Source organism: Porites lutea, chromosome 2 (genome assembly GCF_958299795.1).
Source record: "Porites lutea chromosome 2, jaPorLute2.1, whole genome shotgun sequence".
NCBI classification, from domain to species: Eukaryota; Metazoa; Cnidaria; class Anthozoa; order Scleractinia; family Poritidae; genus Porites; species Porites lutea.
In genome coordinates this window covers 14,768,128-14,791,934 of record NC_133202.1, presented here as the reverse complement: position 1 = coordinate 14,791,934, position 23,807 = coordinate 14,768,128, and the positions used below count along the sequence as shown (strand labels likewise).

Below are 23,807 nucleotides of genomic sequence, written 5' to 3'. Positions count from 1 at the left end.
TCATGCATTCTTTGTAAATTTTGGGGTTTTTCAAAGATAATTTCTCCGAAACTATTTGGTACATCGGGCTCAAATTTTCAGAGATAACTGAAATTGTTATGCTCTTTCAATATTCAGAAATTTCATCTGATTAGCTTCATCAGGTAATGATAAGTCTACGCTAATGAGGCAAAAGATGTAAACAAGGATTCGCCTATAACCCCTCCCGGATATAAGCCCCCCCCCCCCCCCCCCCTTCAAATGTACATGTCAAGGTATTTTGATCAGCAGTGCTATGACTTGTTTCGAAGCGCTTTTTCCGGTTATGGTTATAAGCCCTCCTAAAACCCCTTATGAAGATGCTTCGTATGATACCTGAACTCCTTATTCTGTTAAAAGTGTTCTCTTTCCTTTTAAAAAAATCCAACTTGTGGTCTATTATCAATACTGCGTTCTTATTGGTTGAGCTACTACTAGGCTATATATTATAGCCCACTAGTAGTGAAAAGCGCGGGCTTTTTGGCGGCGAAAAAGGATTAAAGTCTAGCTTTAACTATCTAAACTTTTTTTATTCTCGATATTTTTGACCAACTGGTTGGATTTTACTAAAACAATAATCCTCTTGCCCTCATGGCCTCTGAGTCAATAGCCCACTCGGCCTTCGGCCTCATGGGCTTTTAATTCAGAGCCCATTCGGGCTCGAGGAATAATTGTTAAACATCCGTAGTTTTATTTAGTATCGTCCTTGTTATAGTTTTACCATTTACTACTATTATTTGGAATTGTGCGACCTTTTATTTATTTATTTATTTATTTATTTATTTATTTATGGCATTTTATTTTTTCTTTCTCTTTATTTACTTTCTTTTTCCCTGACTTTTGAACCTTGAACTTTGCACTTATTTATAGAAGACCATTATTGTATTGTTGCCCACCTAGAATAATTGTGGTTAATTGTGGGTAACATAGTCCTAAATTATCTGCAAATTGAATAAACGGATGTTGTTGTTGTTGTTGTTGTTAAACCCAGGGCTTGTAAGCGGTAGTTTACAATGTTCGCACTCGTTCTCCTTGCAGGCCGATACTTATTCTTGAACGCCATCGCAAACCAGTTGCGTTACCCCAACAGCCATACACATTACTTCAGCTGTGTTCTGCTTTATCTTTTCGCTGAAGCCAACACGGAGGCAATTCAAGAACAAATCACAAGGTATGGAATTCAGTATTAGCTACTTGCCGCTTTGGTGTGTTTTGTGCAGGTTAGCGTTCATCGTTTTCAACTCAAGTGATGACGAATTCTCACGGGTTTTTATACTGTTTAAACCCCTGTATTTTGTTGTGCTCTCATTTGATGGACGCGCGAACTGGAAGCGCGTGTCAAAGTAGAGCGCGCGAGGATCGAGCGCGCCAACTCTCTTCAGCTACCCATTCATGCTTAGCGCACGCACTTGGTTTGCTCACTACTAGACACGTTCCTTCCTGTTTTTGTAACCTCCTTTTTTCCCTTAGTTTGTGCGTTCACCGAATTACCGCCTCTTCCCATCGTGGACGCAATTGTAGCTTGCGATTTCGCTGCATAGCGGACATTATATCAGTCTCCTTCCCGTTTATTAACTGAGTGTATTTTCATTTCTAATTTCAGAGTTTTGCTTGAACGATTGATAGTAAACAGACCCCACCCATGGGGCCTGCTTATCACCTTTATCGAACTCATCAAGAATCACCAGTATAAGTTTTGGACTCACGAGTTCGTCCACTGTGCCCCGGAGATTGAAAAGTAAGTATCTCTCTCAGTAAATTGGTTCTATACCTGATCATTCAGTTCTGAGAGAACTTAATAAAGTCTAACTTTTCACTGGCCGCTGTGTCGCAAAATTTATAGAAATTCGATTAGTAGGAACTGCTAGCAAATTGAGGGTAATGTATAATTAACCGCCCAAAACATGAAAGGAAGGTATGAATAACACATAGCAAGTACAAAAGATGGCACGGATAGACAAACTTGAAGAAGATTAAAGCAGCTTGCAAATGTGATAATTTGAAAAATCTTGTTAGCCTAAACCGGAGCTCTTGCTAAAATTTCAAGTTGCCGGGTATATGAGATTACTAGGAGGTGAATTGTACAGCAATGGTCCGCAGCACTTTTGGTTTTATTTTCCCTTTGTTTCTTAAGAAAATAGCCGGGGCTCACGCTCATAGTAGCCAAGGAAAATCTCCGGCTCCCGGCTCTTAGAGACAGCCCTACCTAAACGCTTTTCATTGTTGTTTGTAAAGTCAGATTTAATGCTTGGGAGACACATCTGTTTGACGCCAAGCTTACTCGCTTACTTAGTTTTCCTAATACCTATCCTGTGTAAAGTAGTATTTGTCCGGTGGATAGCCCTATCCGCTGATTGAATACCCTGGGTGCCAGAGACTTTTCATGCGCAGTTTCCTGTTTTGGTCAAGTTTTTATCGTGACCTTCCTTCACCGCTCGTGGCTGGGCACCTTTGAACAACTGGGTCCTGATTTCATGCATCTTCTTTGTCTTTCTCGCTCTTGCATTTCAAACAATTTCCACCAGAAAGAAGGCGTGCAAGTAATAGTGACTTATGCTTTTGTCTGTAGGTTGTTCGAGTCAGTTGCTCGCAGCTGTATGCAGCAGAAACAGGCCCCTTCTAGAGAATCCGCTGAAAACTAAGACTGAGGACACTAGGGAGTTGTAAAAATTGTACAGCGTCAAACGCCTGTTAACACAAAGCGTCAGTCAGTTTGCCCTAGAATAACTTTGTGAAATATTTTGCTCAATTTGTATTTTTTGTATCCAGTAATGCTGAATAAAGAAAATCCTTAACATAGGAATTTCCATTAGACTGTTATTTCTTGTCTAAGCATAGCCTCCGTTATTTCCTTTCCAACCTGAGTGCAATCTGGGAAAGGGACGACTGCTCTGCAGGCTGGTCTAAGCGTTAGCGCAATGAATTGATAGCTACTTGACAAGGTTGAGGAAAGACGATAGCTGGGCCTAAGTGAAAAAGGGCGAAGATGCATGGCAAATCGATGCTTATGAAAATAAAGTATGGTATAGTGTTTTGTTTGGCAGAAAGAAAGATTTGTGGACATTAAGGAAATGCAGCTCCCTTTTTATTGGATCACGGCTGTCTATGACAACATTTACCCACCCTGCATCGTAAGATTGCCGAAATTCCATGTTATGCTCCTCATTCCAATTTTGAATCTTACGCCCTGTTCCTCAGAGATCAATCCAGCCAAACCCTGGATTTCCGAAAAAGCTGTCGAGTGCCCTTCTCAATATTTTGGGGTAACACGTTATGCTTTTATATCTCATTTATGATGCAAACTTCTGCTGTACCATTTTTTAATGGAAGGCATACCAAAGGGGTACCTTTTCTGCCAAAAAAGAGCCTCAATAAGAGAAAGGTGTTGGACCTCGTCTGGAGCCTCCTTACAAAAGCTTTGTTGGACAGCCCCCTGGAACAATCTACCACATAAATACACTACACCTAGTCAGCTGAGGAAAATTAATATCTAGCCACCGTACTTAGGCAGTCAGTAAAAAAAAAAAAAGAAAAAGCGTCGACCTTCCCCACCCCCTTTCCCCCGCCACACCCTTGTTATATTCTAACAATTCTCCAAAACTGTCAACATGATAATAGTCCAAAATTATCATTTATGACTCGTATGAGTGGACAACTTGTGTCTAGTATCTAGATATCTCGCCAGCTTTGTGGCCAAGAGATTTTGGGCAGGATTTTTTCACACTGTCCAAAGAGTCTCTCCCAGCATCCACCATCAATCAATGTAATTGTACCCCTTCTATTATCAGTTACCAAATGAATTAACTACAACCACAAAACAATGATGCTTTTAATGAAAAAAATTGCTTTATGTGTTTACCATATTTTCCTAAAAACTACAAATGTAAAAATATACACAAACTTCGAACAAACCAGAGCCAACATCAGAACAGGCTGTCTTCTCAACATCAGGCGCACACAATCACATTTACATGTACGCCATCATAAGGACAACCTTGGACAAACAAATAAACACCATCCAATTAACTTTCTGCAATAATTATTTAGAACATCCCTTTAAGTACACTAAATTACTCTCAGATAACAATTATCATTACAACCTTGGTGGTTCATTAGCCAATCAATAACAAAGATATTTCTTTAAAGTTTTAAGTGTGCTGGGAGCCAGTAGAGTTTGTTCTGCATTGTAAATAGTACACAGAGGTGACTTATTTGTACACAAAAAAGGTTCATGTCTTAACCCTTTAAACCCTAGGATCAAAATTTGAATTCTCATTTGTTGCCCCTATTCATTTCCTACAGAAGTAGTGGGGAGAAGTTGATAAAATATCAAGCAAATTCATCTTGTGTGATCATGTCCGTAATTCTCATGACCACTCTGTTTTACAAAGCATTGATATTACAAGGAGAAATTTGATGCTGGTCACTCTTAGGGCTCAAAGGGTTAACAAAAAAATCTTATGAGTGGATTTTTATTAATAAGTTTTTACAAATCATTGATACTGCTCTTTCTAATGTCAGTGTTACTCTGTTAGATTAGTTTTTAGGCAACAGTTTCTCAATGTCAGGTGCAATATCTGAAGTGAGAAAATACCGGCTGTATCTCTGAAATGGCTTTCCATTTGAGTCAATCAAAAATTTCTCAAAATTCCAAGACACATCGGATCTTCGCACTGGACTCCATAGTATATCTCCTGCAGTCTTCATCAGCAGATCACTATTACTTGGGTCTTTGTCGAGAGGGTGTGGCAATTTCTCCTTCAGGTAGAGAAACAATGGGTGTGCCTCATCGCCATTGACCGACACCTTACAGAACATCTCAATCTTAGGTTCAAAGCCCTTCCCAGGTCGAACATACTTTAAGGAATCGAGAATCTCATTGTCCGAGGTGTTCTCCTGATGACCAAACTGATTGCAGGGAAAACCCAGAATGGTGAGCCCCTTTCCACTGTACTTTTCCATGAGCTCATTCATCTCGGCAAATAGAAGGCAAAAACATTGGTTTTAAAAATGATATTGTGAGTAAATATCATTTATTGATAACATTCATTACTTAGAAGTGAACACACTATTGCTGCTAATTTAGCACAGCCTTGGTTTGGCCTATACATAACAGAAAAAAATATTGCTATACACTCAATTGATGACCTCAAACACAGTATCTGAGGACTTTTGAATCAGAAGAATTCTTAAATCCCAATGCGATTCATAAAGCAAAGCTGTAATTTGCACATTAAAAAACTAAAGGACTCTTGAAGTTGTAGCCAAATGGCATCATTGTGAAAATGTTGTATTCCTAACCGGCAATTATGCACTCAAGATAACAAACAAAACAAAATAATTATTATAACTGAACATTATGAAGTGCACCGTTAGAAGGATTTTTAAAAAAACTCTTTAAATGCATCTTTTCTGAATGTAGGCAGCAAAATGGGTCATAATGTAAGAAGAGGTAGGAAGTCCTTGATTGAGAAATATCAGCTTCTCATTACAGTCGAACTGCTGCTAATGGCCACCTCTCTACAATGGCCACTTTTTTCTGTCCCGGCAGACAACAAATCCATACATTGACTATTATTTTTAAACAACCTCTTGTTTTTAAAAAACCTCTCTACAACAGTCACCTCTTTACAACGGCCACTTTCTTCTGTCCCCAAGGTGGCTGTTTTAGAGAGGTCCAACTGTATAATCTTAAATTTTATTATTTATTATTATTTATGTCTCACACAACAATCGGTCCCATTTCCCCTTTTTTTCTTTTCTTCCATAAACTTCCTTTCTCCCTTTCTCCACCATTCCTCCATGTTACAAGAGGACACAAGAAAAACTTCAGGGCCCAGTTCCTGAAAGGTCGATTAGCGTTAATCCAGGATTAACATTTTGTTCCGTTTTTGTATTTTACATTCCCATGCATTTCTTAGGGTAACATTTTGCGTTAACATTACAGTATCTCGTAGCAAAGGCTCAACAGTATTTTGTAACCTCAAGTTGCATGTTCTTAGATGAGGAAACTGTGCTTGAAATTTGGCTTAATCCTGGATTAAACTTAACCATCTTTCGAGGAACGGGGCCCAGGTCTTAAATACAAGCGTACCTGGGTATAATCCCTGACAGTTGTTCCTCAGAGAGATGCCACATTTTCAATCAGCACCACTTTCCCTTTGTACTTTGAGAAGCTGACCTCTTCTCCTTTGAGGTTTACAGCTTTGAAGTCATAAAATGACTGGCCCATTTTCCTTACTTGCTGTCTGTAGAAACATTGCAGGGAAGACAGCCTCACAGCACTTGTTTGTACACACTTCAACATGGTTTGCATCCTGTGGGGTAAAGAATCACAACAAGTTCTATTACTAGGGATGGGGTAGTTACCCTGTGTGGGCAGTTAGCTGTGTGGGCAGGTAGCAGAAAGCCATGGTTAGACAGCATCAGCCAGCATAGGTATATGATGTCAGTGAGGGTTGTCCAATACTGTTGACAAGGTAAGACTGAAAAATATGTTTTACAACTTGTACAAGTGGACAATGTGTTTGCCGAGTGGACAAATGCATCTCATTAATCTCTGTCAGATGGATAATCTGTCTTGATATGGAACTGGGACAGTGTTCATTTTGGAGCAATGATCCATCTAATTTTTCTGTCTATTTGTCTATCTATCTGGACAAACTTCGTTCAGGCAATTAAGACAACAATACCGTAAAATTCCGAAAGTAAGCCCCTCCATGTATAAGCCCCTCCGAATAAAAGCCCCCCAAACCGGTAACGCAAAAAAACCCTCCATTAAATCGCCCCCCCAAATATAAGCCCTCCGGGGGCTTGTATTTGGAAAATTGCCCTCAAATACAAAGTATAACAAAGCAAAAACGATAAATTTACTTACAACTATACGGCTAGCCCAATCGATTTTGAAACGCAAATTTCCCTCCGTACATAACCCCCTCCGAATATAAGCCCCTCCAAAAATAAGCCCCTCAAAAAGGGCCTTTGAAAAATATAAGCCCCGGGGCTTATTTTCGGAATTTTACGGTATTATGGAAACAACTATGTGTATGCAGTGGAGAAGAAAAGAACTTGGGACAGCTTGGAAAACCCTTCCAAGTCATAACCTCACAGGACTCCACTACCAATCAACTTCCTGATCAGGTTTATCCCCCGGGGAGAGGGGAGGAGTACTGCCATATATGGGCTATATAGGTATGTGCCGCTGTGAAGGGTATAGTTTTCAAGCAGTTTACCCTGGGATAGGGTATATAAATCAGAGAGTTTGGGTCTAGAAGAGGGTATCATTTTCCATTTAAACTGATCAATTGCCTGAAGATTTTAGTCTAGACTAGGGAAACTGGGAATTGCCTCTCAAGAATATAAAAAACTCAAATCGGTTTTGTTTTGGCTGGACTGTGCTAGTGATCTCAGTTGTTTCTGGAAAACAGTTACCCTAGGATAGGGGGGGTGGGGTTGGGGAGTTTAGTCTAATATAGGGTAGCACAATTCACTTGAACTAGCTCTGGTATAGGCTAAGGGTTCCAGGGTCCCAGCGGCACATCCCCACCCAAAAAGTTTTAAAGTACCCCTCCCCACCGGGGGGTTTATCCCTCGTTCCCACCACTTCCCCTCAGCAATGTTATGGAAAATTAGGGAACATGTTTGCATCATTCTCAGACTGTGTCCTGACACTTTTGACCTACATTGTTGGTAATCATTTGGTCTCATCCAAGTACATCCAACCATCTCAGTTGTCTTCAATTCTATGGAGCAGGCTCCACAGTCCGCAAAGCATCATCCTCTCTTTTTCTCTCTCATATTTGAAAAGCAAAGTTTAACATTTCGTTTGCTTATAAACTGTGACTAGTGTGCTGGGACCAGCTGCATACGTTACTTTTCTTAACGGAAGACGCAACATTCAACGTAGTAGATGTCTATTAACTCCAGATCATGTAATAAACAGTTGTCCGCTAGATTATTTATGTAAATGCTCCTGTTTGTAGTGTTGCGTGCTGCGTTTCTAAATTACACTTACTTACCTTGATTACCTTTCTTTTTATGGAGAGGCAAACTTGAGATTGCACAAAATAGAATGGTGTCAACAAAATAGAAAGGGCATACAGTTTACAGTTCGAGAAAACGTGGTAAAATGCGTGTACTTTTCATGCACCTTCCCGTCCCGTCCGCGTTCAGCGTGTAATCGTGTAAAATGGCTCTAACTAGTACCAGGTCCATCCGAGATTTTACGGTTCACGCCTCTTCACAGGGACCCAGGCATACAATAGCCTCCTCGAAACTTCTGCGATAGACTCAAAAGGATTTGTACATGACAGTTTATCGTGAGTTCGATAATACGGTAAAAATGCACTGAAACACCCATTCAAGTGTACATACCTCACAACGAGATGACTTTAACTTATTTTCTTACAATTTTCCACAGGGTCCGCGCAGCAAGTTTCCGTGTGCCATTTTAGCAAGTTTTGAAGTTCTGGTATCTGGTATTTAACTGTTAATTATTGTTATTTTAATCGGTAACACCCGTACAAAATGGTAATGCTGAATAAACTTGTTGTTGTTGTTGTTTTGGACAACGCGTCCAAAGAGTTTGATGAATGAAAAAGTGGTGCCAACGAAATATTAGAAAGAGGATACAGTGAATCATCCCAGCAAGCAAGACCTGAGCCCTTCGACCTATCATCTGGTAAAACACCAGTGTTTCGGGCAAGGTATCAGCGGGGTGAAAGTGCTTCTTCAGAAACGGGTGCGGATTACCAGTCACTGCTCTTGTATATATCAGATCAGTGCGCCCTGGGAAGCTGGAGGAGCTAGAAATAAGTCGAACTAGTAAATCCTTCCTTCGGTCGGTCACTGCACCCATAATTATCGATGTTTGTCAGTCCGATGGGTAGTCCTTACTCGAGAGGTATCGTCCGCCGAGATTAAGGGAAACCTTTCCCTTCGTTTATATAAAGTATCCCCTTTTCCCGCTCAACCCAAGGGCGAGGGAAAACGGGTCCTGGTAAGGGAGAAATTTATTAAATGAAAATTTTTTGAGGGAATTTCCGAATTTTCATGGAAGAGAACGAAACCAAACAACTCTCATCTCACCCGTCTCATTTTGTTTCTTCCGAAGAACCAATTACCTTTACACGTCCACATTCGAAATTAAATGGCGAGGGTATACAATTTCACTTTTTTATGTTTAACGTCTTTAACAGATTCCTCTTTGTACTGGAAGCCTTTAAAAGGGCATTAAGGTGAGCGATGTGGTATCAACATCTTTTTCTAAACGATCTTATTCCATTATTTGAGGAGAAATGAAATGGTAAAATGGCCATCCCTTCATGATCCTATATTAAACAACCCTTTTACTTAACACTACTTTGTACTAAACCTCTCTTAAACATCTACAAATTAAGTCTTTTTTTTTTGGCTATAAATACGAACGCAAATAAGAACATTTTTGAAACAACGGTCTTTATTTCCTGATTTTCCTTCAAATTACATGCAGCACGTCCTTCATAATCCCAGTACGCACTAATTTTGAAACAGGCTGTCTTTGCAGCATCAGGCATACACAAATATCTTTACATGTATGCCATCATATTCACAACCTTATAAACCAAACAAGCCTGCGTACACGAAGTTCAAATAACTTCCTTTGCAATAAACCATTCAGTGTGCTTAATATCCACAGTCACCAATTTACTGATCAAAAACTATACCTACAAATTTAAGTTACGCTATGATTACAGTATATGGACGAAAAAAGGAACACCTATTTATACTGTCTTCTAGCTAGTCAGGATTTTTGTGTTTCATTATTTTTTGGACAATAGTTTCTCAATGTCAGGTGCAATTTCTGAAGTGAGAAAATAACGACTGTATCTTTGAAACGGCACCCCTTCTGAATCGATCAAGAACTTCTCAAAATTCCAAGCTACATCTGATCTTCGCACTGGATTCCAAAGTATCTCTCGACTCTTCATTAACAGGTCTGCTTTACTTGGGTCTTTGTCATAGGGGAGGGGTAACTTGTTCTTCAGGTAGACAAACAAGGGGTGGGCTTTATCTCCATTGACAGACACCTTGCTGAACAATTCGATCTTGGGCACAAACCCATTCCCAGGTCGAACATACTTTAAAGAGTTGAGGATTTCATCATCTGAAGTATTCTCCTGATGACCAAATTGATTGCAGGGAAAACCCAGAATAACGAGCCCCTTTCCGCTGTACTTTTCCATGAGCTCATTCATCTGAAAAAGAACAAAACAAAAACAAACAAACACAAAAGTTATAGGGCGCGATACATATTGGGATGTAATTCGCCAATTTAGAAACGTGAAAGGAACTGGTGTCGAAATGCGGCGCGCAGTAGTTTGTGGGATCGTTACTGGGGATGCGCCACCCAACTAATAGAGAACTTAAGCAAAGACGTTTTTAAGCGACGCATGTCAACGGGAAGTGGAGTCTTTTCCCTTTTTAATATGCCTTGACCGATGACGCTACTAAATTTGTATTTGTTAGGCCCCTTTAATCTAAAGAGACGATTTGCTCGAAAATGTGGGCAAAACCACACTTCCGGTTGATGTGCTTCGCTCAAAAAAGTTTTTGCTTAAGTTTCCTATTGGCCAATTCTCCCCCCCCCCCCCCGTCCCTAGTAACAGTCCCAGAAGTCTTTGCGAAGCTTCCTTCTCGTTTCTTAAGTGGCAAATGGAGAACAAATAGGCACGCAATGCGTGTATGAGTTGTTTTGAGTACTGACTGCTACAAAGTCAAGCAATCGAAGCGATGAGAGCGATCGCATTTTAAACCAGGATTCACATAATATTCTCTAATAGAGGAGTGAAGTTGAAGGGCTTAATTATTATGTGCATGTAATGTGGTGAAAGTTTGGTTGTTCACAGCCTTTTATTTTGTCGTAATGCGATATTTCCACTCGATGAATGATTTCCTTTAGCAAAATGCGAAAAGACTCCGTCGAAGCGATTTGCGCAGGGTTGGCTCGAACAAACCTCAACGTGATGTCCATTTTATGGCCTCGACAGTGTGTAAATGCCTCGCGACTGGTGGATCAGCTGATTGGAAGAGAAGAGTTTTTTTTTGCTCTGTGCGGGGGCTTCTGCAAACCAAGGCCAAGGATTTTAGCACAAAATCCTCGTCTCCAAGTTGGAATCCATCAACGGAAGCCTAGCCTGCGTCGCAGACGAAGCCAGAACTTTATTCCCGTCTCTGGCACAGGTTACGAAAGCAACAAGATCGAGAAACTGTATATTATTTGAAATGAGCCAATGCGGTAAGGGTGTTAGTATTGCTGTGTTATTTATACCGTCCACTAATGTCAGAAGTGGTTGTTTTCATGTTCCACTCATTTTTTTTTTTTGGGGGGGGGGGGGGGGGTTGAGGCGCATATCTCACTGTTTGAATTTGATACCTTTTGTGACGCAGCTCCCTTATACTTTACCTCGGTATAATCCCTGACAGTTGTTCCTCAAAGAGACGCCACATTTTCAATCAGCACCACTTTCCCTTTGTACTTTGAGAAGCTGACCTCTTCTCCTTTGAGGTTTACAGCTTTGAAATCATAAAATGACTGGCTCATTTTCCTCGAATACCTGTGGAGAAATTGCACAGAGAGAAGTCCTCATCAGATGATCTATACTTTGAGGCATACACTTCAGCCTTCAAAAGCGCAAGTCCCTACCGAAAGGAACCTTTCACATCGTGAATGTTAATGAGCTTGTTCTTCAAGATGTTCGCCCACACTTTACTGCTAGTTTTCTAACAAATGAAAGAAATATGACGGAGCAATTCGATACTCGCAAAAATAGCGCTGCCTCCACCAAAAACACTAGCCCTAATTAATGAGCGCCGCAGCCATAAGCTATTCGCCATTTCCACGTCTCCCATAATACATCTTGTTTACCCCCGTCCCCCTCTCCCCAAAAAACTTTGTATAATCTTTGTTTTTAATTTCTCCTGGGTATTACAGTGGTCCCAAGAGAAATTGAGGACAACGCTTATGCAAAATTTTGGGGGACAAACAAGGTGCATTATGGAAAGATGTGCAAATGGGTAATTAAGTATACAGCCGCCCCCTTCCCACAATGGGGGGGGGGCGGAAGGGGGCACATCTCCCACTGGCCATACGCATATCCCTACTCAGATTCTCCAAAATGCCCTTTGCGTTGTTCGATCGTTGGCACAAGCAAACCTCCTTGCAGTCTTCACAGTGTCTATTGGGTCCGTAATCGATTTGTGACAATGCGCGGCACGTCTTGCTTCATGTCACAGGTTAATTGTCAAGTTTATCTTTGTGGTTTTTAGCACCAAGACGTGGGAGAGAGCCCCTCCCCCAAATTTTTGTTTCGGAGGCTACGGACGTCCCTGCAACCCCCCTCCTGCTCCTCCTATGGTCACTTTTTGCCTTATTTTTAATAGGCGCCGCTGCGCTTTTTCCGGTATTGATGTCGTCTCAAAATCAAATTCAGTCTTGTTAATTCGCTGTTCAACTGTTTTTTTCCTGACAGAAAAGGAGCCAAACTCTTTGCTGTGCGCGCTGTTTATAGATGTTGTTAAAGATGGGAATTTTCTTGCATTAAATGTCAACTTTAACGAAACAACTCAGCATGTTCGTCGCGAGAGACCTCTTCGAGCAGGGAACATGTTTGTAAAAGCTTTTGAAGTTTCAACCGACTTAGATCTGGGGAGAATACATGGGCACTTATTTCCATGTCATTAAAACATATGTTGTGATTTGAAAAGTGGAGTTTTACGTAGCCTGAGAAAACAGCCGACATTTCCCGACGCCACCGACGGTTTCCCAGCGAAATGACGTCTGAGAAACGAGCGCAGAAATTCCATACTGATGACGTGTCACTACCCAGATCTAGGTAGTACTTCTGATTGGTCGTGCTGCTTGTGAAATTTGCTTGAACCAATCGGAAGCACTACCCAGATCTGGGTAATGACGCGTTATCAGTATAGAATTTCTGCGTTTGTTTCTCGGACGTCATTTCGCGGGGAAACCGTTGGTGGAGTCGCGAAATGTCGGCTGTTTTCCGGGCTAAAGCTGATGTTACACGAGACGATTCGCAAGGACGATTTTTAGCGCAACCCAGCGTTGCAAAATTGTTTCGAATATTTGCAACATTGTTCCAACATTGCAACGCTGTGATCAACTTCGTTCCGAGGGTTCTCTCCTACCCTTCCCACCGAGCGAGAGGAGAGAGAACCTGGGACGAGGTTGCGCTTTGATCCGCTCTATGAGAGGACACAGAGGCTTTTTACTGGAAGTACCATCCCACGCAGAGATGTTTTCTCCGCGGGCAGCTAATCCGACTTAATCCCATTTAATATGTCGCGCTCCTCGAAAGTGCGAAAATTTTCTTGTCGTGTATTAGATTTCAGATGCATTTTCTTAATCTTCATTTCGCGCCAGAATAAATTAGTTTGCGCGCAAAGGGCTCCTAAAAAATCACAAGGTTTGTCCCACCTCGAGTCCACCTTCTGGAGATACGCCGGCTTGGTAGCTGGAATACATTGCCGAGGCGAAGATCTGGCATTTTTTCCTCCTCGTCGTATTTTCTTCACGGCAAATGTTTATATTTGTAGTGAGAATGCAGCGCATATCGGTGGATTTTACTTCATGCGGCTTGCTACTTCTGAAAGAAGAGTGCCGGATTTCATCGTTTTGTTCATGTTTGTTAGTGTTGGCAAATGTAAGGTAAATGAACCGACCACTGTAAGGTAAGAATTGAAGTTTTAAATTTGTTACTCGGCGAAAAATCGTGGAATGGGAATTCGTGAAACTCGTGAGTATTACCTCTGTTACCTAATGTCATGCGATGACTCCTCGCTTTTTCGATGCGTAACACGGATACAAGCGATAAATTTCTTTCGCAAAGTGAAGTATAATTTACTTAACGAGACCATTTGACGAATATTTCTTGTTATATGCTTTATTCATATTTGCTTGGCTTATTCAGGCTACATGCCAGGAGTTTGATGACAATGTTTGTGTGCTATAATTATGCTGATAAGTTTTTGTACCTTTATATTGAAACTCATGAGCCAAACGTTTGTAAACTCTAGCAAAACACTCTTCTATTATGGAGGAACTTTTAACGTCTTTCGGGGCCCTAATATGGTGTCAAATTTTTAGGGGAAACAAAGCTTGATTTTTGGCCAAACAGACTATAGCTTTTTTGTCTTTGAAGAGAGCGCGAGGCAAACGTCCGTGAGTACAGTGTAAGCCAGTGATTCTTTAGGTAGAGCTAACAAAGTTAACGTAGGCTGCACTTTAGGTGGCACACCCATGGGTGCAGTGTAACCCAGTGATTCTTTAGGTAGAGCTAACAAACATAGGCTGCACTTAAGGTGGCACACCCATGGGTGGAGTGTAACCCAGTGATTCTTTAGGTAAAGCTAACAAACATAGGCTGCACTGTAGGTGGCACACCCATGGGTGCAGTGTAACCAAGTGATTCTTTAGGTAGAGCTAACAAACATAGGCTGCACTTTAGGGGGCACACCCATGGGTGCAGTGTAACCAAGTGATTCTTTAGGTAAAGCTAACAAACATAGGCTGCACTTTAGGTGGCACACTCATGGGTGCAGTGTAACCAAGTGATTCTTTAGGTAGAGCTAACAAACATAGCCTGCACTTTAGGTGGCACACCCATGGGTGCAGTGTAACCCAGTGATTCTTTAGGCAGAGCTTACAAACATAGACTATACAGGTGTACATCAGATGGCATCAAGTTTTCAAGTTAAAACTTTGTCATAAAGTGCTACACCATGGCACTTCGACTATTTCATTATCGCGCTTGTCTTGACGCACAATTGATAGTCAGGAGAAGTCGTATTGTCTAAAACCATAGCAAAAGACAAATTTACACACATCACAGCGTTAAGGTAAGGCAATACACGGCATTTCTTTCAGGTACATTTACATTTTCTGTTAGGTTATAAGCGATTAAATCGCATGCAGCGACGAACAAAACGCGAAGCCGTCAGATATTCTAAAACCGTGTTATCTACAGTGCTGTGCATTATTATTGCTTAACTAACTAACTACGCGCTGATGGAAATAAGTTTCGGCCGCTTTAAATTTTGAAACAATTCACTGGTACTGTATAGTCATAATACTTATTGGAGCGGAAAGTTAGCACGCGAGCAGGGCGATTCTGCTGTGGTTTCTGTTATGTAGAAGATATTACGGCAATGAGGCGCCCGAGGTCCGTTCTGGAAATCACAACTACATATAGGATGAAATGCATTCTGCGTGCAGACGTCTCCTTTTCCAGGTTAGGTTAAATAAACCGTACCAACGGTTTGTTTGACAAAGCTCCCGCGAGACGGTTTCTTGGTGATTTTATTAATTTTTCCGATCCATTTTTTTTTCAGCTCTATTTTCGCGGCTTTTGCGATACAAACTAAATTCATTTTTAGTTGTGATGGCATTACACTGCTTAATCATGACGGCTTTGGAAGAAACTGAATATATTGCGCTTCGAGATTTCGCAAAATCGCTGCCGGAATTAAAAAAAATTTTCTTCCAAAAAAGCGTTTTCACGCTTCTTTCTCTAGTCAATTATCTCGTTTGTCTCGTTTTCTAAAGGTCCTTGAGAACAGAATAAGACAATATTTTATTACCGACAACCTAAAAACCTGATTTTTGACCAGATCGAAACAAAACTGACCTCTGAAATGGAAGAAGAAAAGCCTTTTCTTTTTGCCGGCTTCGGCCCGCCGACGCGATCGTGTCTGTTTTGCTTTCATATGATGACATTTTCCTGACAGAAGGGTGTCGGGAGAAACACCTCGCGCTGATCATACGTGACAAAATCCGCCGCGCCTAAACTAATTAAGAAAAGTATCCTCGAAAGCTCCATACAATTCCTTATAACAAAATTATAAGGAATTGTATGGAGCTCTCCGGGGTACTTACAGTGCAAGCCCTTTGTGTCCCCTCATCGTTGCGAATCGTCTCGTGTAACACCACCCTAAGGTTTAGGCTCAAAATGTTTTTCAAAATTGTGATTACCCAAGTTTGTGCAAGTTTATTTATCAAGATCTAGTATTTACACTATCCCGCAAATAGCAACCGCTAGTCTAAAATTGCGTGATTTCTTGATTTGCGCGTGTTTCTCGATTGCGTAGGGTATTAATAGATAGATCGATCTAGGTAATTTATGCATATACACTAATTTTATCCTAAGGCCTATGGACTTTAGTCGCAATTATAAAGTCTCGTATTCAAACAATAGTCTGTACACGTGGGTGATGCTTGTCCATAAGGTGACGCGTTATATATTAATCACAGATAAAGAACTAACTTGAATACTCATATATTTTAAACTCCTGCAAGTTAATTTTTGGCTCTTCTAAAGGCCTCTCCGCTGTTTCCTACTAGAACATTTTCTTCAAATTTTATTGTAAGAAATGTCAACACATTTGAGCTAATAAGGCAACCTTGCGAAACACAAACAACTCTTGAGCGTCGCTCGTTATCAATATGACTATTCAAATTCTACATTCAATAAATATAGGTTAGCATGAACTCAATTGTTAGATTGGTTGCATGCTCCTTTTTTTCTCTGCATTTAAACGGCGGATTTCGACCCCCATCTGAAAGGTATTTGAAACACATAGTTACGTAATTCTTTTTCATGCAAAACAACGGCTCAGAAATGTCACATTGGCTGTGGTCATTAGAAACTAAAACTCATAAACAGCATCTCCGATGATGAATTAATTTTTTAAAAAAATAAAGACGGCAGGTGTCAATTTTGACCGTAAGAGGGAAAAAATGTTTGGTTTTCGGAGCACAAACTCACTCATGCAGTGAGAACAGGGAAAAGCGGAAGCCTTAAAAACTCTCCATCAATAAGGATTTTCATAATTAAAAGGATTTAATAAGTCCCAGAAATCTAAACAAAATTTGCACCAATAAATATGGTGTTGATAATAACACTTTTGTTGGTGAGAAGACTGATTAAACAAACGAGGCGTTACGAATTTAATGAAAGAACTGTACACGCGAACATATGTCACCTCGATATTGAAGTCAGTAGACTGATCAGCAATAAATTGTTTAAATGATTTGCACGAAATGGTGAAAATGTTTGAACAACTGCAGTTTGAACCACACATGGCCTCCTATCCTAAGTTGGACAAAGAAACTACGATTGATAGCTTGGGTAGCCGGCTAATATGTGAAATTGTCTGTAACGGTATTAATCTCAATCAAAGGAGAGTACAGCTTAAGTTTTTTAAAGATATACGATGTAAAGAATTTGATTTTATGAGTAATACGTGAATTCTTACCTTTAAACAAAGCTGTTTGTTAAAAACACGAAACGAGACAAACGACCACAAGCGGTGTTTAGAATTGTCCGCCAGCTGCTGAAATCTGTCCGAACGCAAGCCCACCCGACACAAACTCTTTGCCGAGCTGCGACCGAGAAACTGTCGAAAAAAGTCGGCATTTCGGGTCACGTGGCAAAATAAAGCCATGCTGGGTACGAAAAATGGCGGTATTTTGTTATTTTTGACTGATTCATTAATTCTTCGCTTTCTCAGAAGCTAGTTGGTCATCTGCATTAGAACACCTGGTACATATCGAGTAAACGAAAACTTTGCCGGTTCGTGACAATGAGGACCAAACTTCTAGACCAGTGTATGATTCAGTGATGACCGATAACGAAGACCCTTCAACGAAATTCTGTTTTCGTCTTGCAACTTTGCAAAATGCGTCTTGCGCTGAGGAAGAAATCCTTGCTTTGCAGAAGCTTAGAGAAACGCTCAGTTCTACTGGCGATGAAAGATCTTTAGATGAAGACGATTTTGAAAAAGAATGGCTTCGAAAAGGTCTAAACGATACCGCCAATCCTTTCCCGACAAAATCACCTGAAAGTTGCGTTCTCGGACAGGACGACCTGGATGCGTTCACGTTCTACCTTTTCGAGCGCCGGTTTGGCTGGTCGGAATGTACTGCCTATTTAGATGATGCGGGTTATTCTGTAGCAGAAGAACATTTAATTCGCAGATCATCGTCTGGTTCTGTACGAATACAGGACGAATCCAGGTTTAAAGGGAAGTTGAACGAACTCCTTGACGAATTCCTCAAATGGTAAGTTTACCAGTACGCCTCCTTAATTCTTATGATCGCAGCCCTTGCGATTACTTTTCTGTTGGCTCATATCCAGCAGACTAGGGGTCAAAAATCAGATGTTTGCTCAAGGACAAAATTAAGTTAGTATCCCTTATTTTTTAATCACAGGGGCAGTTGAATAATGATTGAGTGACTTTTACCGGTGGTCGTGCTTACCCTGATGTAGACTTGCAAACAAACGAACCAGAAGAAGCACCTGATTTATTGTTTTTTTTTTTCTGAATTGTAACGAAAAGAATCGTAAGAGATCTGGGAAGCAAAAATATGAAGAGTTTAAAAGAAGAGTTTTTTTTTAAAAAAATCCCTTAGTAATTATTATTGTACTGATTCAAGAAAATTAATATTAAATGGTGCGACACTCTAAACTCACTTGCAGTTTTTAACTAGTACCTGTACAGTATTTCGTGTTATGATTTTGTTCAGAATACTTTGTTGTTATGCTTGATTAACTGCTGAATCCCCTGGTTGGAATCTGCAATTAAGATAGACTGAAAGTAAAGGTACAGCCTATAGAGTGTTGGTAATGCTGGCAAGGAGACTAATAGTTTTGTTCCTTGTTGCCAGTTACCTGGATTCATTGCTTGAACAGTTTGATAAGGCGTTAGCAATAGTAATGGTTTGTTTCCATTACCTCAGTTTTCATTGGGTTGTTGACAGCCTCTATGTGGTATCCCTCCCTTAAAAAAAACACAAACGCACAAATACCTACTCATCTTGTGCACCTATCATCAGCCATCCCCGCGGAAGGGACCCCAGGCAAGGGAGGGAACTTTGTAAAGGACCCTGTGAAAGTGCTTAATTTCCCCCTCCTTGATGGGAGCACTTGGCAATAAAGTCGTGAAATTCCCCCTCTTAGAGGGGTATCATGAAACTACACTAAACTTGAGATGCCACTGACCCAGCACACCTGATTGGTAAATAGCTCTTTACCCTTAAATGGATTTACATGACTGAGATTATGCAGTCTGCCAAGTCCGCCATTATTTCCACCCCAAGGAGAGAGGTACAGTAAGCCAGCAATCTTCTGGACAAGTGGTCTATATATGCTGGATTTAGAGACAACTTGAAATCTACCTATTTTTTATACAAAGCCCACAGATTTCCTCATGGCACAACGCCGTTGTACACCAAACTTCCCTTATTTCCACCACTTCCGGGAAAAGTGATCCGTCAAATCCACCTATAAGTCCCTGTACAAATTTGTAATTGCCCAGGGTCTGCCACAGGGGCTGTCCAATTATTGTAGGTGCTTTATCAGATGAGCACCTTCTCTCATTATGTTCAGAAGCAAAGTACAGTGTTATAGTTCCCCATCAAGTCTAAGGGTCTAAGGAAATGTTTGAACCTACATTGTATTTTCATTCTTTATATTTACATTTTTGTATTGAAGCATTCACTTTGTGGGATGTGATGGTGTGCTTGCAGGGTTTAATTTTAAGCGGGCATCCATCTGGCTTGTCAAGTTGGCAGTTCTGATCCTAAGATGTAAAAAATCATTTTTTACCCAATACTCACTAGGGCATCCAGAAACACCCAGATATCTGTTACAGGTCAAATTTAGTTTCTTGTTAAATTTTTTTGACCTAGGTTGATTCTCAGTTTCCTTTAGCCCTAATTATTCATGAATTAGGGCTAGGAAACAAAGGAAATTGAGAATCAACCTAGGTTAAATCAAAATTAACCTGAAATAAAATTTGACTGGTAACATATGCACCTGGCTAATACCTTGCCTTCTTGTTTGGGAATCCTTTCTCCTTGCTTAGGACATTTTTCTAGGCAAGCAAGCTACATGTTCAGCCATGTGAACAGGTTGACTAGGCCTATTCTGGCTGGTGGAATTTCCTTCAATATCAGACATAGTTTCTATTTTCTTCTCTAATTTACCCAGCCTGCATAGCGAGGAGAAGTCATCATTACCTCGTGTTGCCATGGTAGCAAAATTTCTGGATGACAGCAAACTGAAACCTCACTTAAAAAAGTGAATTCACACTGTTTCAAACTTCACCAGCGTTATTCAATAAATATTGAAGCTCCCAATTGTTTTGATCCAGAAATTCTGCTAACATGGTAGCATGATGTCGCACTTCTCCTCTCCATTGCAGGACATATTTTGTTGGCAAGCAAAGCTGCTTGTTTATGTTCATAATGCCTGAGGAACTTAGATTGTGGAGAGAAGAAATATTAACCTACAGGGTAGGCAGAGAACCGGGAGGGAAGACAAAATATGATTGCTGATCTCTTTGTTCATATGGGAAATGCCACAGGCTGTGCATTATAATCCATCAGCAATAATACATCTTGTTTAATATCCCTGAATATTTATACCAAGCATTTTTTTACAGGTACCTTGCCCAAGCTAAGCTAACTGTCAGCCTTCTTAAGAGCTTTAAGTATGTAGTTAGTAAAGGTAAGGATTTTAACTGCTTGTTATTTTCAGGAAAATGATCAGGTACACAGAATGCAATGATTTATGATCTAATGATAGTAGGCCTTTTGCAATGGTTGGTCTTGTGATCAACATTCTGTAAACCATGAATTTGAGAAACTTATATTGTAAATTCTGAAATAAGCCCAGAGGCCTCTTTGTGAAAGGCTTATATCCAGAGGGGCTTATATACGTGGAGGGGCTTATTTTTGGATGGAAATGTGCATGTTAAAATTCCCTGGGCTTTTAATTGGAGAGAATTTGATTTCAGTAGTTTGGGAATGTTTGAGGAATAATAATTGTTGGACTACTGAGTATAGAGTTTCATGACAATGTAATCCCACCTCAAACTCCATTGCAATAAACTTCATTGAAAATAGTAGTTTCTACTTAACAATGGTTAATTTGCTTGCTCAGCCTTCATAGAACACTAACTTTTGAAAACGTGCATATGGACTTAGGGGGGACCAAATGTGGAGAGGGTGTGGGGCAGTTTGCAGTTTGCAGTTTTCCATGTGTGCATGATTTTTTTTCTTTGACTTTTTTTTTTCATGTATGGAGTTTTCTTGTTCTTTTTTTTTGCCCCACCCCCACAAGGCTGATTGGGCCGAGGGGGATAACACCCTCCTCGATCTCTTGTTTATCGCCAAGTTTAGGAGATAAAGGGTTGTTCAGTACTGCAAATATTCTCTAAAATTAATAGTAGATGTCATCTGTCAAGTTGTCTTCTTGCTGTTCTTGCTATATTTTTAGCCAATAGTTTGCCTATTTCTTCCTTGTGAAACAAGTTAAATGTTCCGCCATTTTGTACTCAATACCAAAACAACTCAGCCTCGTCCCTAGGTCTTCTCAGTTAACTGTTCAGTTTTCTGGCAATTATGCCGCACAATTGATGTCATTTTTCACATATTGCAAAATTCTTCCAAATTTGGTGGACAGTAGCTGGTTATGATGAATTATGCGTGAGTTTTTTTCCAATAAGAAACAGAGAAATATCTTGAATGAATAATAATCACTCCAACTTATTTCAAACAAGTGATAGCCTTATTGTATAACAGAAATGTTAGGGATTTTGCAAACTCAATTTCAGAGATTCAAAATAATGACAGTTTCTTTTTTTTTAAGCTCATAGCATGCCAGTAGTTAGGAACCAAACATTTGTACACATCATGGACTGGATTAAATTGGCGAGCTCTGATAATGGAGTTAGCAGTGAAGTATTCCCTTTGGTCAAGGATGTGATTCTGGCTGGCATCACAGATATCTGGTCAGCTATCAGGAATACATGTGTAGCCAAGTTGTCAAAGTTTTTGGAGGTCTTTATGTTGTCTCAAGTGGAAGAATTCTACAGAAGTTTAGTCAAGGTAGTGTTTAATTTTTTCTCTTTAAAAAACTGCATTCTTAATCCAAGGAAATCATTCTCGCATGCATCTTATTAGAGTGGTTTTCGTTTGAGTGTCGTAAAACCAAAACCAAAGTAATTACTCTGGCCAATCACATAGGACACAGACAATACATTGAACCAATCAAAACTCGAAGTAGTTACATGTGGCTGACGCAAAGCGCGGGAAAATGCATGCGAGCGCGTCACAATTGGCTTTGGTTTTACTTCTGATTGGATGAAAAGGTGGCGCGAATCTTTTAAGCCAATCGCATCGTGTAGAAAGTGCAAAACCAATTACTTTTCGACACTCAAATGAAAACCGCTCTAACTACGGTAAAAATTGATAAAAAAATAACAATCACTCAAGGGGAATCCTTCAATCTTTTCTCAAATTACTCAACTTATTCTTTATGGAAATAATTATTTGGAGATCAGTCTGGAGAATTTTTTTGTAGAAAGGAGGGATATTGGGGCTTTAAAGGAACTTGGAACAGGCTAACTCTGATCTCCCATTTAGAGAGGTGTCATTTTGGAATAGTTAGAGTTAATTGAATGTACTCTTTTGAAGGAAATTAGTGAAAAATATTCTACCTACCATGTGATTTTCACATTATTTGTGTATTTCAGATGTGTTTGGAGAGAGAAACTTCCTGGCAGGCTAAAGAGGGTGCAGTTATGGGTAAGTTGCTCAAAGCAAATGAAAACCAATCTCTAAAGTTACACTGTAGATGCATTTCCTTTCAAGTTTACTATTGATTCTTTGAGTTGTGCACCCACATATACATTGTCATCATTCTCTCCATGGCTGAATAGGCATGACCGCCATAGTCTGCCAGTTTCTTTGGAGTGGAATAACCAGTGATGAGGACAAGAACAAGACAGAAGGACGTCAATACTTACTAAAGGTCAGAGGGCTTTGTGTGTTATCGAGAGTGAATCTCTGACTTCTTGGTTGGTAACTGAGCTACAGTGTACATTTCTTCGCTGATAATTCCGTAATAGCAAACGGTGTGAACTGAGGGGTCATATACAGAGATCTCTCTTCTGAAAAACCCTTCCCTCCTTATCAAACCACCCTACCCCCATGTACTCATAATCATTCAAGCACTAAAAATTAATGATTTTTGTCATAAAGTTGGTCCATTGATGTAGCACGATCAGTACAAATTATTGTTCCAAATGGCAAAGGATGCATGAAAATGCTGCCAAACACTACAGCATGAATTTGTTGGGGTCTTGAAGAACTGTGGGATCAAAATATTAACCAAAACTATTCATGTATAGTAAAGAAAAGCTTGTACATCTGTAGATCAAATTGTTGTTCACTAGGAGTTTTGGTGATCCATATAGGAGACTGACAGATTTTTTTGCTCTATATCTGCAAGACTCCTGGATAGTCTGTGAGAGTTGGCATAATAATATTAATAAAATTATGCATAATTTTATCCTTATGCAAGTTGCTACCTCTTGCATGATGTCCTGTCTTGTGGATTCTCTTGACACTTTGTTCTTTTCTTTCAGTTTGGTTTTACAGCATTATCAGCCTTACCAGATTTCATCATGTCATCTGTCCATTCTGTCATTTTCTCATTGCTTGTCCATCCTCAATTGAGTATAAGGGAACATGCCACTAAAGCACTGTCTGCTATTTTGTCCAGATGTGAGTTTGAGGTAAGGAACAGGATGCACTGGGGCTGTGCTGCAGATCAAAGTTCTCAGAGACCCTGAAGTTAATACATGTAGCTTAGTCTCTGAAACTACAATGTACATGATGTAGTTTGTTTTTATGAAGATTATGGGTAGTTCGTAGTTCACATGGTACC

At 40.1% G+C, this 23,807-nt stretch overlaps 3 protein-coding genes and 1 pseudogene across 3 annotated transcripts in view; 2 read left to right on the top strand and 2 right to left on the bottom strand.

Annotated features, from left to right (window-relative positions):
- Positions 1-2,817, top strand: part of LOC140927824 (CCR4-NOT transcription complex subunit 1-like) — a 52,108-nt gene extending 49,291 nt beyond the window's left edge. The window contains exons 56-58 of the mRNA XM_073377505.1: positions 1,057-1,189; positions 1,622-1,756; positions 2,588-2,817. Coding sequence (XP_073233606.1) covers positions 1,057-1,189; positions 1,622-1,756; positions 2,588-2,660 — 341 coding nt within the window. The 3' untranslated portion in view covers positions 2,661-2,817. The remainder of the gene's footprint in view (positions 1-1,056; positions 1,190-1,621; positions 1,757-2,587) is intronic.
- A 1,014-nt stretch (positions 2,818-3,831) lies between these two features.
- Positions 3,832-8,224, bottom strand: LOC140927823 (glutathione peroxidase 2-like; annotated as a pseudogene).
- Positions 8,225-9,457: 1,233 nt separating this feature from the next.
- LOC140927822 (glutathione peroxidase 2-like) lies at positions 9,458-17,444 on the bottom strand. Its single transcript, XM_073377504.1, has 3 exons — positions 17,329-17,444; positions 11,462-11,612; positions 9,458-10,253 (listed from the first exon to the last, which is right to left on the bottom strand). The coding sequence occupies exons 2-3, from the start codon at positions 11,597-11,599 to the stop codon at positions 9,819-9,821; spliced, it is 573 nt and encodes a 190-aa protein (XP_073233605.1). The 5' UTR covers positions 11,600-11,612; positions 17,329-17,444; the 3' UTR covers positions 9,458-9,818.
- Positions 17,445-17,524: 80 nt separating this feature from the next.
- The window catches only part of LOC140927821 (uncharacterized), a 40,050-nt gene continuing 33,767 nt past the window's right edge, over positions 17,525-23,807 (top strand). Inside the window, exons 1-6 of the mRNA XM_073377503.1 lie at positions 17,525-18,133; positions 20,518-20,582; positions 21,726-21,964; positions 22,612-22,663; positions 22,798-22,889; positions 23,506-23,655. Of these exons, the coding sequence (XP_073233604.1) occupies positions 17,694-18,133; positions 20,518-20,582; positions 21,726-21,964; positions 22,612-22,663; positions 22,798-22,889; positions 23,506-23,655 (1,038 nt within the window). The 5' untranslated portion in view covers positions 17,525-17,693. The remainder of the gene's footprint in view (positions 18,134-20,517; positions 20,583-21,725; positions 21,965-22,611; positions 22,664-22,797; positions 22,890-23,505; positions 23,656-23,807) is intronic.